At 49.4% G+C, this 14,083-nt stretch overlaps 2 protein-coding genes across 2 annotated transcripts; one reads left to right on the forward strand and one right to left on the reverse strand.

The window, feature by feature from the left end:
* Positions 1 to 438: 438 nt before the first annotated feature.
* PSMB5 (proteasome 20S subunit beta 5) lies at positions 439 to 4,509 on the reverse strand. Its single transcript, XM_063091000.1, has 3 exons — positions 4,280 to 4,509; positions 3,261 to 3,567; positions 439 to 940 (listed from the first exon to the last, which is right to left on the reverse strand). Exons 1-3 carry the CDS (start codon positions 4,475 to 4,477, stop codon positions 654 to 656), a joined length of 792 nt encoding a protein of 263 aa, XP_062947070.1. The 5' UTR covers positions 4,478 to 4,509; the 3' UTR covers positions 439 to 653.
* Positions 4,510 to 9,250: 4,741 nt separating this feature from the next.
* PSMB11 (proteasome subunit beta 11) lies at positions 9,251 to 10,144 on the forward strand. The gene has a single exon (XM_063088554.1). The coding sequence runs from the start codon at positions 9,251 to 9,253 to the stop codon at positions 10,142 to 10,144; it is 894 nt and encodes a 297-aa protein (XP_062944624.1).
* The last annotated feature ends 3,939 nt before the right edge of the window (positions 10,145 to 14,083 follow it).

The following is a 14,083-nucleotide window of genomic DNA, read 5'->3' on the forward strand; positions in this document are numbered from 1 at the left end:
CAGCAAGCCTGTGGTCACTATTGCTTTCACATTCACTTATTTGTTCTCTCTTTCCCAGGGGCCAAGCCTTCCCTCCCCAATTGGTGTAAGAGTCAAGATTTACTCTCCTCAACCTTCTGCTGTGCAAGTAACATCAGCCCCCCTGCCCCCACCACAGGGTGAGAGCTTTTTCCTCTGCAGCCCTGCCTTGTACACTCTGTGCATCTTTCCACCTCATCAACTTTTCATCTCTTTGCAAACTGAATCGGGGAGCCTCTCCCTCCTTCTCCTTTGTTATTAGCTTCATGAGTGGGGACGTTAATGTATTCACTACACAATGTCTTCATACCACTGTTTCCTGTAATTACAGTCACTTCTCTCCCACTGTCCTGGCTTATTTGACTGTAAAGTGCTTGGAGGAGGGACAGTTTGGACAAAAAAATGCAACACAGGCTGAGGTCGAGTAGTGAGTAGTGTAATGTTAACATCCAAGAAAGTAAAACAAATAGTCACCTCTACAGCAGCTCATTAACAAGTCGATAGAGGTCAATGTTCCAGGGCTTAAAAAAAGTATCAGTATAATGGGGAACCCCTCCGCTATAGGATGGAGTGCTGTACCCATATTACCAATGACAGTCACCCCAAGAAATGCAAGCAGCCACATCTTCCCTCCTTCAGTGGGTAGATTCACTATACTTGTCATGAAGATCAGCTACATTGTCACTGGAGACTTGTATCCAGCCATCCTCCCGCACATGGTAGAGGTTAACCGCACCTCCTGAGTAGGCATCTCTGTAGGTGGCTTGATAGATGGCTCGACGTGCCAAATCATAAGCCTGCTCCACTTCCAGGTCATAGGAGTAGCCCCGATCCATGACCCCATAAGCATACACAGAGCCAGAACCTACAGAAAATGTGGCCCCCGAGATCCGGTTCCCTTCACTGTCCACATAGTAGAGGCCTGGAAAGGGAGATAAGGTTAGCAGGAAAAAAAAATGACCACACCTTCTTAGATCTAATTCATCTTCCAGTAGTTCTCCATCCCTCTTAAAATCCAGAGGGAAACCAACATAAAAAAAAAATAGGAATTCTAAAAAATTACTTAAAAAAAAAAAAGAAGCTGGGCTGGCCCCGTGGCTCACTCGGGAGAGTGCGGCACTGGGAGCGCCAAGGTCGCAGGTTCGGATCCTATATAGGGATGGCCGGTGCACTCACTCGTTGAGTGTGGTGCAGATGACACCATGCCAAGGGTTGCAATCCCCTTACTGGTCAAAAAAAAAAAAAAAAAAAAAAGCTGAAGGAGTTACATTTAATATTAAGACTCTGGGATTTTACAATATAACATCCCATCTCACCTCATATTATAATAAGTTCCCTGCCTGATCTCAGCACATCCAAAAAGCAAGTATAATCCAAATGGTTTAGATTTCAAGCACAGAACTTCAGGCACTTCTCTCCCACTGTCCTGGCTTATTTGACTGTAAAGTGCTTGGAGGAGGGACAGTGTGGACAAAAAATATAACATTATGCTTAAAACATAATTCCAGGCTGGCCAGTTAGCTCAGCTGGTTAGAGCATGGTGTAGTAAAACCAAGGTCAAGGGTTCTGATCCCTGTACTGGCTGGCTAGCCACCAAAAACAAGTAACTAAATAAATAAAACAAAATCCCAGCCCTCAAAGAATTTAAACTATCTGGGGGATAAGACATGTATCACACAGTAGAAGAATAAAGCCTAGAGTTCCTAATCAAATTATAAAGACCTGCACTGTTCAACACAGTGGCCATTAGCCATTAGTTGAACATTTGAAATGAAACTTTACTAAAGGGACAATTCAAAACTTAGGGCCGGCCCGTGGCTCACTCGGGAGAGTGTGGTGCTGATAACACCAAGGCCACGTGTTCGAATCCCTATATAGGGATGGCCGGTTAGCTCACTGGCTGAGCATGGTGCTGACAACACCAAGCCAAGGGTTAAGAGCCCCTCACTGGTCATCTTTAAAAAAAAAAAAAAAAAAAAAAAACTGGTTGGAGGGGAAATGACATCAAATACAAGGTTAAACTTCCTGGTAACTTTCTTAAATACTGGAAAGGAAAACAGGTTAAGGAATTTCTTTTCTGAGATGACAGAACAGGACCTAGAGGGACTGTTAAGGACCTAGAGTGATTACATACAGCAAGGAAAGAAAGATGAGCCCCCAAAGCTCCTTCTAGGTTAAAGATTCTCTAAAGGCAAAAGGGAAGAGAAATGACTAACTTTTCAGTAGCTACTATGTATTAAAGCCTCACTGTCCCATACAGTAGCCACTAGCCACATGTGGCTAATGAGCTGCCATATGTTGAATATTTTATCGGCATTTTGGGGGCTGGCTGGTTGGCTCGGTAAATTAGAGCACAACCTTGTAACACCCAGGTCAAGGGTTTGGATCCCCATACCAGCCAGCTGCCAAAAAAAAAAAAAAAAAATCTTGGCTGGCAGGTTAGCTCAGCTGGTTAGGGCCCAGTGTTATAACACCAAGGTTGAGGGTTCAGATCCCCCCGTACTGGCCAGACACCCTTCCAAAAAAAAATTAGGTTGTTTTGTTTTGTTTTGTTTAAAAAGATGACCGGTAAGGGGATCTTAACCCTTGACTTGGTGTTCTCAACACCACGCTCACCCAGTGAGCTTACCAGCCATCCCTATATGGGATCCAAACCTGGGGCCTTGGTGTTATCAGCACCACACTCTCCTGAGTGAGCCACGGGCCGGCCCCAAAATTAGGTATTTTGGATTAAATAGCTAAAATTAATTTCACCTGTTTCTTTTTGCTTTTTAAATATATCCATGAGAAAATTTTAATATGGCTCACATTATATTTCTATTAGATAGTGCTGGCTAGAGTTTTTATGTCTATTACCCAATTTAATTCTCAAATACAACTTTTTATAGGTCTTATCAATTTACAGGAGAGAGGACAGAGGGAAATATATTATGTGCCAGACAGTAGTTGCTTCATGCTTATTACCTCACTTAACTAATGTAACAGATGAAGAAAAAGGCAGAGAAAATAAGCAACCTGCCTAAGGTTACACAGGTAGTCAATGACACAGCTGTTCTAACCCCATACCCTTTCCTACACTACAGTGCTTTCCTTGAAAAAGAAAAGGAAACTAAGAACCTGATGTGCTAAGAACCTGATGAGCACATCTTCAGCACTGACACAAAGCCCCTAGTTCATCTGTCCATCCAATCCCTCCTCTACGTGGTGTTAGACCAAGGATCACGTGGTTGCAGCGAACTCACCAGGGCCTCTCTTATCCCAGCCACAGATCATGGTGCCCATGGACAGCCCCATGCCTTTGTACTGATAGACCATGTTGGCAAGCAGCTTGGAGGCAGCAGCTACCGAGATGCGTTCCTTATTTCGAAGCTCATAGATTCGACACTGCCGAGCCAACAGCCGCTCCCAGAAGCTGCAATCGGCTGCGCCCCCAGCCATGGTGCCCAGCAGGTAGGGGTTGATCTCTATCACCTTCTTCACCGTCTGGGAGGCAATGTAAGCACCTGCTGTTGCCCGTGAGTCCGCTGCAACAATAACTCCATGGCGGAACTGTTAAGATCAGAAGACACAAAACAGGCCACATCAGACACAAAAATGACTTTTTTATCTTTCTTTTTGCACCAGCGCAAACTCAGCATATCTCTTTCTCTGTCCTTTTATACTTCACAATATACTTCCCCTTATATTAATGTCAGTTGGGCCTCACATCAATCCCTTGACATGGATATAACCAGTATTAAATTCTTTTACAGATGAGGAAACAGGTTAAATGAGATTGGATGACTTGCCCAAGATCTAGAGTCAGTTATTGCAGAGCTGGCTCCTAGCAAAGTGCTCCCTCAACTTCATCAAGCCTCCCCATCATGCCACAGTTTTGGCTACAGTCACCTACAGGGGCCACTAAATCTTTGGTGAATCTTTACAACAGCCTTTCCTCTGCCAAGGTTCATTGTTGCTGCGGCTTCCCCCTTCCCTGCTAGAAACTCCTGGACAAGAACAACCTGGGGTCACCTAGAAATCAACCTAAGCTGCCTCGGGTTCCTTCCTCCACTTACCCCCATTCCCACCACCCCCCTCTCCGACCAGAGCGAGGACCGAGGCCTCCCGGGGCAATGAGACAGCGAAACCGCTGTTGTCAGGAGAGGACAGAACCTCCGCCTCGGCTTGGTGGCCGCGGCCACCGCGGGCTCCGGTCCGGCTGGAAGGCCGGGAAGAGTGCGGGCGCTCGGGACTCAGCCCGGCAAGGCGTCCGGATCCGCACCTTGAAGGCCAGGGTGGTGGTTCCATGAAGCATTTCGATTCCTGGCTCCTCTGGGACACCCCAGCTGGGCGCGGCCAGGCTCAGCCCATCAATAGGACTCCCTGGACCCAGATCCAGCAGATCTGTACGACCCCCGAGTCCGAAAAACCCGCGCTGGTTCACCGGCAGCGGACACTCCAACACGCTGGCCAGCGCCATTTCTTGTGAGGGCAAAAGGAACTAAGTCCGAGAACGCCTCGCAAAGATCGGCCGGGCAACGCCTCGCCGTCACAGCTTCACTTCCTATTAAGTCTATTCCAGGGAGGAGCCATTTTGACTCCTGGCAACCACGCCTCCAAAAACAAGAGCCCGACGAAAAGGAGCAAGGGACCATTTTCACCAAGGAGGGAAAAATGGCTTTACTACCCTTAAATTCTAAAAGGATGGGGCTGCCATCTTGACTACTATCGTGCAAGCTATACTGGATCAGATTAACCTAAAATTCATAGGAAGTGATCGGAAACATCCATGTTGGGTGAGGGAGGCGAAGTCGGCCATCTTTGAGAAGGGCGTGACTGGTTGAAAAATCGGTTCTGAACTATTAGCTGTGAAGTCTTACCGGCCCAACCCAGTGTCCGAGCACACGTTACATTTATATTGCTTCAGCACCTTACTAAGGTTGCCATTTTGTTTAAGGGCACCCTCTAATATTGGATAAAATAGTGGTCTACTCTGAGGCTATTTCCCTATGATATTAGTTATACCACAGTAGTTTGTGGTAAAAAGTGCAACAGAATAAAAGCGCTGTGCCTCTTGTTTACTAGCGTTAGTCACCACACCATAACAGTTCTTTAACAGTAACTGATTTTCAAGATTCCATTCCTCTTCACTCCCACCCTCTGGAGGATATTCAATTCTAATAAGTCATAAATTGCCTAAAAGGCAGGTAGAAGAATAAAGAAGGAAAAGCAAAGGGTCTGGTTAATCCACAAACTATATTCTCCATCCAGCACCTGAATAATTGAGTCAATAGTAATTTACCATCACTGAGACTGGAGGAGAGTTGAAGCTCCATAAAGACGTACCAAGACATTCTCTAAATTCAGCCTGCTAAGACGATGGTCTCGATTCAGGAATGTGCTATATTTCATTGCCTCTTCCTCCCTGCACCCACCTTCATTTTTCAACTCTTTTGGGAACTATAACAAGCCAGGAAGTAGGCATATGCATGAAATGCTGCCTCCTGCTTTATGTTTCTATGAAGTCAGTGTCTGGCCTTCCTTGTTGGATTCTAGCAGCAACATCTATCAACATCCAAATTCCACTTTCCTCTGATGCCCCACTCAGCCCCTCCTCTCCCCCAGCAGACTCTGCATGTACTGTATTTTTAATACAGAAATTTGGCAACCCTTTCCAAGCCCAACCATCAGAATGTAATATAAAGCAGGAGATCTTTATCTGTGTCTCACACTTGAATGGTGTGGAAAATACAGAGTGCCTCTGTTTATTGATCACGTATTATTTTTGCGTTCACCCCTGCAATGCGACTAGTTCTCTTTCAGACTTCTTACAGTGGGTCTTTCACTCTACCACTAATAATAGCATCTGTACCTCTCTTAAGGCACTTTCACATTTTACCTGGTTAGAAGTGTACATTTAGGGCCGAGCCCGTGGCGCACTCGGGAGAGTGCGGCGCTGGGAGTGTGGCGACGCTCCCGCCGCGGGTTCGGATCCTATATAGGAATGGCCGGTGCACTCACTGGCTGAGTGCCGGTCACGAAAAAGACAAAAAAAAAAAAAAAAGAAGTGTACATTTATCTCCTACTGGATAATGAACTTTTAAAGACAGGTATTTCTCTACTATTCATCTCTGTGGCCACAGTGTGCTTAATACATGTTTGCTGAATGAACACAGGAAAGAGTGACAACAATGTTCTTCCAGTCACAAAGGCTTAAAGCCCTGGCTCATCTTTCACAACTTCCCTTCCTTTCCTCCACATCTGGTGAGTTGCCAGGTCCTGTTGATTCTTCCTCCTCAGTTTCTCACATTCTTTCTCATCACAAATGATACCACCTTGGCTTCTTATTTCCTCACTCCTGAATTACTGAAATATTCTCTTAACTAATTTTCTGGACCTAAACTGTCACTTTTTTTTTTTTTGACAACTGTCCTGTACTGGGAACTGAACCCTTGACCTTAGTGTTACAGGGCTGTGCTCTAACCATCTGAGCTAACCAGCCAACCCTAAACTGTCACTCTTTATTCTGTACAGCATCAGATTGATTATCCTAAAATACCATCTTTGTCACTCACCTACTTTAAATGTTCTGTAAAGTTCAAGCTCTTCTTCATGGCACTCAAGGCCTTCTGTAATCTGTTCGTGACCTTCCTTACATTAGTTCTCTGTTCCAAGGCCCCTGCTCATGGGGACCTCATAAAGGAGAAGTACTAATGATAAGTGCTGTAATTCAGAGGTAGAGGAGGAGGTCAGTATAAATGGGGGTGAGGGCCGGCCCGTGGCTCACTTGGGATAGTGTGGTGCTGACAGCACCAAGTCAAGGGTTAAGATCCCCTTACTGGTCATCTTTAAAAATAATAATAATAATAATAAAATAAATAAAATTTTAAAATGGGGGTGAGGTTGGGGGTCCAGGATGGTCTGGAGGCATGGATTCATTTCCCTAAATACTTCTTGGGTTCCATTGCACTTCAAACCCACAGCCTTTCCTCTCTCAGCCCATACCTGGGAAGGATTTTCAAAATAGGTGGTACTTAAGCCTCTAAGATAGGAGGGACAAGATTTAAATAGGTGAAGGGGAGGAGGGAGATGTGTTAAGAATAGAGAGTGGAGGGGCTGGCCCGTGGCTCACTCGGGAGAGTGTGGTGCTGATAACACCAAGGCCACGGGTTCGGATCCCATATAGGGATGGCCGGTTAGCTCACTGGCTGAGCGTGGTGCTGACAACACCAAGTCAAGGGTTAAGACCCCCTTACCGGTCATCTTTAAAAAAAAAAAAAAGAATAGAGAGTGGAAAGAGGTTGTGATGGATGGATTTTGATTGGACCATAGTGGGCCTTAAATGCCAGCCTGGGGTGGAAGAGGTGGTTTGGATCTGATCTTGTTTAGGGTTTCTTTTTTTTTTTTTTTTAAAGATGACCGGTAAGGGGATCTTAACCCTTGGCCTGGTGTTGTCAGCACCACGCTCAGCCAATGAGCAAACCGGCCATCCCTATATAGGATCCGAACCCATGGCCCTGGTGTTATCAGCTTCGCACTCTCCCCAGTGAGCCACGGGCCGGCCTGCCCTTAGGGTTTCTTAGCAGAGGAGACACAGGATTTGAGTGATACTTTAGGAAAACATGTCCATATGGAGGATAAGATTAGAGTGGGAGGCTGGAGGTGGCCAATTAGGAGGCCATTTAACTGTCCAGACCTGATTTGATAATGGCCTGACCTACAGAGGTGGCTATCCATCTATATATAAAGATTTAAGACTTAGTCTTTAAAAAGAAGATAAATTCTTATCTCTTCAGTAAGATTTCCAAGTGGTCCTACACAACAGAAGGGAGAAGAACTGGTTGGACCTCAGCATGCTCCCCTAATTTCTCCAGTCTTTCCATGACATGTTTATACTTGCCCTTAGTACTGAGACCCCAGGAAATTACGATGCCATGTCACCCGCATCATGATGTCTGGAGGGGTCAGTCTCTTTCTTTTGTGTGTGGGTCTGTTTCTTTGAATAAATCTATTCCCACAGCACCATCTTTTTTTTTTTTTTTTTTTTTTTTTGGTGATTGGCTGGTACAGCCATGATCAAACCCACCTACAGCACCATCTTGAGCTGTAATGTTTAGTAAAATATAGTCCATATTGTGCTGGAAGTAGTTGCAGCTTGTCACTCTGCCCCAATCTAGTTCATCTTTCTGAAGGGCCAGCCGTAGGTTCACCAACTCTACCCCTAGACCACCTCTGGTTGATCTAAAACTTAGACTCAACATTACGGGTCAAGGTCAGGTGTTTCTCCTGCCTTGGAACTACAAACCAGCTCTCTTGCCATTAAAAACTACTGGGCAGAAGGGGGACCAGGAGAGAGAGGGCTAGTAGATCCTTTCAGCTACATCCTCAGGACTTTAACACAAGTCAGAGAATCCATATTGCTAGAGAACTCTCAGAAATGTCATCTTTGTATGCAGATGTATTCATCCCCAAAGCAGAGGAAAAAGATAGTTCCAGATTCTAGTTTCCCTGGAAGGTATTTAAGCCTTTTTCTCCTTTTCCCATACAAAATTCTCTTGCTCATTTCTCTTTTATCCTTGCCTCAGTCCATTTTTCTTTCCACATCTTGCCTGTGAGTTGAAAGTGTGAGTTGAGCCTCAGAGCTCCTTGGTCTCATACCTCTGAAGGGAGTCCCCAGCATCAAGGTTTCCTACCTCAGTGGGTCCCCAGCTCTTCGTTCTGACTATATCAGAGCACTTCATTGTCTCTGCCTCCTCCTAGGCTGGGAGCTCTCTCAGGCCACGGACAGGGCCTTAATTGTCTTTGCATGCCCAATGCCCCACACAGGAAAAACAAGAGGAACCCAGCTCTATTCTTTCCACTTGCTCCCACTTTTCTTTGTGGTTACCCCAGTCCTCCACCCCACTGTGGGTAGTTGAAGGATGACAGACAGGAGACTCCTCAAGTGACTCTCAGATGCGTCATGGGCAGCAGAAGGTAAAGGTCTGACTGATGGGGCAGCGTCTGCCCAGCACTGGAGACGCCACTGGCCTCATCCTTTCTCTCCTCAGCAGTCCTCTGAGGAGGAGGGGGCTGTTCCATCAGCCAATTCCAAAGCCTGATTTGGGGCTGGGGAGAAATGAAGCATCAGCTCACACGCCTTTCTCACCGGTTCTGGCAGTAGCTTAGCTTCTCTGTGGCGTCCCTCTTCCCCCACCTGACCCAGCTCACAAATCCCTGCCTTGCTCCTTCCAGCCTTCACTCAGCCCTAGAGATGGCTCTGCAGGATGTGTGCAAGTGGCAGGCTCCAGACACCCAAGAACCAGAACCTCACCTGCCTCAGGCTGGCAGCTGGGCTGTGCCCCGGGGCTGTGACCCTCAGACCTTCCTGCAGATCAATGGCCCCAGGCTGGCCCATGGCACCACCACCTTGGCCTTCCGCTTCCGTCATGGAGTCATTGCTGCGGCTGACACACGTTCCTCCTGTGGCAGCTACGTGGCCTGTCCAGCCTCGCGCAAGGTCATCCCTGTGCACCAGCACCTCCTGGGGACCACCTCTGGCACCTCTGCTGACTGTGTCACATGGTACCGGGTGCTACAGCGGGAGCTACGGCTTCGGGCACTGAGAGAGGGTCAGCTGCCCAGTGTGGCCAGTGCTGCCAAGCTCTTGTCAGCCATGATGTCCCGCTACCGGGGGCTGGATCTGTGTGTGGCCACTGCCCTGTGTGGCTGGGACCGCTCTGGCCCTGCTCTCTTCTATGTCTACAGCGATGGCACCCGCCTGCAGGGAGACATCTTCTCGGTGGGCTCTGGATCTCCCTATGCCTATGGTGTGCTAGACCGTGGCTACCGCTACGACATGACCACCCAGGAAGCCTATGCCTTGGCTCGCTGTGCCGTGGCCCATGCCACCCACCGTGATGCCTACTCAGGGGGTTCTGTGGACCTTTTCCACGTGAGGGAGAGTGGATGGGAGTATGTGTCACGCAATGATGCCTGTGTGCTGTACACAGAGCTACAGAAGCTCCCAGAACCAGAGCTGGAGGAGGAGGCAAGCCAGGCCCATCCTGAGGCTGCCACTCCCCACAGAGCTGGGGAAGGTGGAGAACTCTCTGCAGAGGCCAGGGGAGGTGAGACCAGGAGACTCCAGGATGTCAACAGAGACTGAAACACTGTGAGAAGCGGCAGGACATGGGGGAACGTAGGCCCAGGGAATGAGTGCGGGGATGTGGCAGCAGGGGAGGGACTCCACTGGGAGCAGCCTCACAACTGGCTCCACCCCTTCTGGGTTGCCTGCTTCATTTGTTCCAAATCGCCATCCTTTGTGCCTCCTGAGCTACTGACAGCTCTGTCCAACATGTTTCTATTGACGCCCAGTCCAGCCTCCTCCTTTTTGGTACCAAGTCCACCTTTTAGCAAACACTTGCTGTATGCCTACTGCACGCCAGAGGCCGTGGTAGGTGTAGACCCTCTTTTCTTGCATCCTCTTTTCTGCTTTTTCCAGCCTGTCCTCAGTCTCTCTTCTTCCCTCCTGTTTTGGTCCTCTATCTAGCTTAGCTTCAGGGTCTCTGTCTTTTTCTCCTGGTCATTTTCTCACCTTGGTGGGGTGGGGCAGCCAGGAGGGGAGCAGCCCTCTCAGAATGAGGTGGGAATGGTGGCCCAGATAGGCATGATGCCTTGGGTGGTGATGGGCTTGTCTCCTCCACTCTCCTTCTCTGCCCTGACCATAATGACTGTAACAATTACTCCTGTACCGAATGCAGTTCTCATGATAACCTTTTGAGGTAAAAATGATCCTCCCTTTACAGAAGAGGAATCAGGTTCAAAGGGTTATGTCAGCTGGTCCAGGTCGCAGTAAGTGCCAGAGATGAGGCTTAGATCTGGGCCTTCCCCTTCAGAGCCTGTGCCAGAGCACTGCTCCCTCCCTGCCATCTGTCCTGCCTCTCCTCTCTTCTTCTTCTGGGGAGTGATATGGAGGAGAGAATAGTTGGGCCAAGGCCCTGCCTGGTGGTCAGGAGTGAATGAACCCTGAGGAGTCCAAGAGCCTGGAGAGGGGTGTGTTCAAGGAAGCTTCCTGGGCTGGAGCCACCCCCTTGCTCTCTAGCCTTCTGGGCCTGTCACAGTCACTACCAGACTTCCCTCCTCCTTTCTTCTGTTTGCCTTCTTTCCAGCCTCTCCTTCCTGGTGCTCCCTCTGGAGAATGAACGACAGAGGGAGGTGGCTGTGCTGATGGGAACTGTCCTGCTAGCACATCCTCTCTAGCCTCTCCTATCCCCCTCAGGATGACTTGGAAATCCAGGCTAATAGCCCCAGGAGGGCCACCGCCCCCTTCACCCCAGACCAAATGGGAAAGAAAGCAGGTAGACCTAGGAGATGGGGCATGAAGGAAGATCACTGAAGTTTCTTTTCTCTCCTCCCATTGCTAAAGCTTCCAGTCCCACTTTTCCTCCCTCCTGGACACCCTTCCTGACAGCCTGTAGCCTGGGCCTTGAGCCCTAACCCTGCACCTCAGGCTAAGAATTCTTCCAGGAAGGAGCTGGCCAGACAGGAGGAGACCTCCAGACTCTAGCCCTGAGGGGATGACTGGGGAGGAGGGAGGAAAGGTCAGGGAGTCCCAAAGAGGAAAGCAGAGGGGACAGAGTGGGGAGGAACTGTGCTGAGAAAGGGGACCACAGAAAGGTGCCTGGCACAGAAGGACTAGCCTGCAAGCCAGGTGGCCTCTACAGCAACACTTCTTCACACCCTGCCCACTTCCCAGCCTCAGAAGAGAGGTGTGGGACTCTGGGAACTGTAACTAGAGGCCAGGAACCCCTGGGATAGCCTGGTCCTGGAGGATCACATGAAGGGCGGCTTTTGCACAGGGTTCAAGTGTTTGAATGACACAGGCACAGCAGGGAGCATATTCATGTCCACAGATGTGTGTGGGTCTTGTGTTCCGGTATAGGGAAGATACAGGATGGGTGTGTGCATATGAGTGTGGGTGATGCGTGTGCAGTTCCTGTGTGCAGAGACAGGAACCAGACTGGAAAAGAAAGAGCAACATGTGAATAAGGAGATCAGCCTCTTAATGGGAAGAATGCCAGGCCTTGTCACTTCTCTTGGGAAAAAGGCTCCAGAGTAAAGAGGAGGTGGGGGCTCACCCCACCAGTTCACTACTTCCTCATCCTCCCAACCCTATCCTGAGGCCATGAGGGAGTGAGAAAAGAGAGGGAGAGGTGGCCTGAGCCTGGGATTGCCACCAAATGCTCAGCCAAATGCTGCTATGAACTCCATGCAGCTCACTCCCCTGAGATTCTCTGTGCCCCTCCCCTTCCCAGACTGGAGGAGGAGGCTTGAACCCAGACAGAGAGGGCAGAACCAGAGGGGGAGGCCCCTCTGCTTGCGAATCCTTCCATTTCCTCTCCCTTCTTTCCCCTCTCTTTTCCTTCCGTGGTCCTGCCTGTCTTCACTCCTTTTGACAGGTTGTGTCCTTCCAGATGATGAGGTATTTGAGGCCAGAGATAAGCCCATGTATCTTGCTGACAAGCCTGTTTCCTTGTGCTCTGTTTTCTTCCTCTAAGTTTTCAATGAATTGGGGGAGGAGCTCAGGAGGGTGTCAGGGAGGATTGAGCAGGCAAAGGCCAACCTCCCAGTGCACCCCTCATTACCTAGCAGTGGCCCATGAGTCATTTCCTCCATTTCTCCAGTAATTCCTGAAGGTTTGATGCAGATAACAGGGTTAGACCAAAGGAGATCTTGCCCTTCCTGCCCCAAAGTGGAAGACCTTGTCCTCTCTGATTCCCTGCTTGGGATGCTGCCGCACAACCTGCTGAGGCTTTGGGGTGATGCTCTCACACAGGCCCTTGGGCTGTCAGGGGTCCAGGGTTCCAGCCTTCAGCAGAGTAAATATCTCCAACACTGGAGCGAGGGTCCTTGTTCTCCCACCACCTGGTTGCCCTATACAGGTAGGTGTGGCAGGTGTGTGAGAAACCCTGTACCCATTGAAGCAGCTTTCCCAATTGTCAGCACCCCACACTTAGAAGGGAGGGGCGTAAGGACCTGTCTCATCCCATCTACTCGTGTGTGTCTCTAGAAGCCCTGCCTAGAGTTACAAGGCTAGTTCCTAGGTGGATCCCTTCTCTGCCTGGGGGAGTGGACATCAGGAGATGCTGGCAGTTCCCTCTCAGCTCCCACCCCTGCTGATTTCATTTCTGCCCCTCAACAACCTCGCCTCCCTGGTCCTTCTCCTTTGTGCTCCACAAAGAGTGACCGTGGACTGGGGTAGAATGAAAGGTGGGAGCAGCAGGCCCAGGCCCAGTGTGACTGTGCATCTCACCCTGGCCCACCCTTTCCCCGGCTGGCACTTCAGGCCCCAGGAAAGGCTGGCTGGCCCCCCTCTGCTGCCTACCACCCACATCTTTTTCCCCTAGACTGCAATCCCCTCTCCTTAGTCTTTTCTCTCTCCTCCTCTCTTCTCAGTAGCTCTCACCCACTATTCCTCCTGTCCACCCTCCCCTCTGGCCAATCTCATATCTTAATTTCTTTGGACAGTTTGAGACCATCAGGGAATCCAGAGAGTTGGGGGTGGGAGTGGGGGCCCAGAGTCATCATCTCCTTACTAACCAAATGGAATGAACCTAAACCCTCTATCTAGAGGGACTCGGATTTCCCCCCAGGGAGAAAGGAGAGTAAGCTGGGAGGGGACAGGCTTAGGCCTCTCTTCCTGTCCTTCAGCACAATGAAGCTCTGTATGGAAACGTGAATGCAGAAACAGCACGGCTGCAGCTTTACAAAATAAAGTGTTTGTTTATTATGAAATTAGAGATGGAGGCCCCTCCCGTCCTCCCTTTCCCCTTCCCCAGCTACCTCCCCCTTTCTCCTCCCCATCTCCCTGGGGCCTGGGAAGCACACAAGACAATGCCCAGAGTTGGGACGCCCAGGGCAAGCTGACAGCTGGGCAGAGCTCCAGGGAGGTGACCACGTGGGGGGCTGGAGCTCCTGCCCTGGGAGGTGGGCTGGCTCCCTTCCTCTGCTGGAGGCCAGTGGAGCCAGGATGAGGCCAAGAGTGATGGATGGAACCATGCGAGCAGGTCTGTAAGGACAGGAGAGCCCATTAAAGGTGGTGAGT

This window comes from Cynocephalus volans, chromosome 3, assembly GCF_027409185.1.
Source record: "Cynocephalus volans isolate mCynVol1 chromosome 3, mCynVol1.pri, whole genome shotgun sequence".
Taxonomy (NCBI): Eukaryota; Metazoa; Chordata; class Mammalia; order Dermoptera; family Cynocephalidae; genus Cynocephalus; species Cynocephalus volans.

What these genes read in the sequence shown, in the direction of transcription:
- PSMB11 (XM_063088554.1), top strand. Translation starts at nt 9,251, where the DNA reads ATGGCTCTGCAGGATGTGTGCAAGTGGCAGGCTCCAGACACCCAAGAA.
- PSMB5 (XM_063091000.1), bottom strand. Translation starts at nt 4,477, where the DNA reads ATGGCGCTGGCCAGCGTGTTGGAGTGTCCGCTGCCGGTGAACCAGCGC. An exon ending in CCACCACCCTGGCCTTCAAG is followed by an intron (nt 3,568 to 4,279) that starts GTGCGGATCCGG and finishes TGATCTTAACAG; the next exon opens with TTCCGCCATGGAGTTATTGT. An exon ending in CTGGGATAAGAGAGGCCCTG is followed by an intron (nt 941 to 3,260) that starts GTGAGTTCGCTG and finishes CTCCCTTTCCAG; the next exon opens with GCCTCTACTATGTGGACAGT.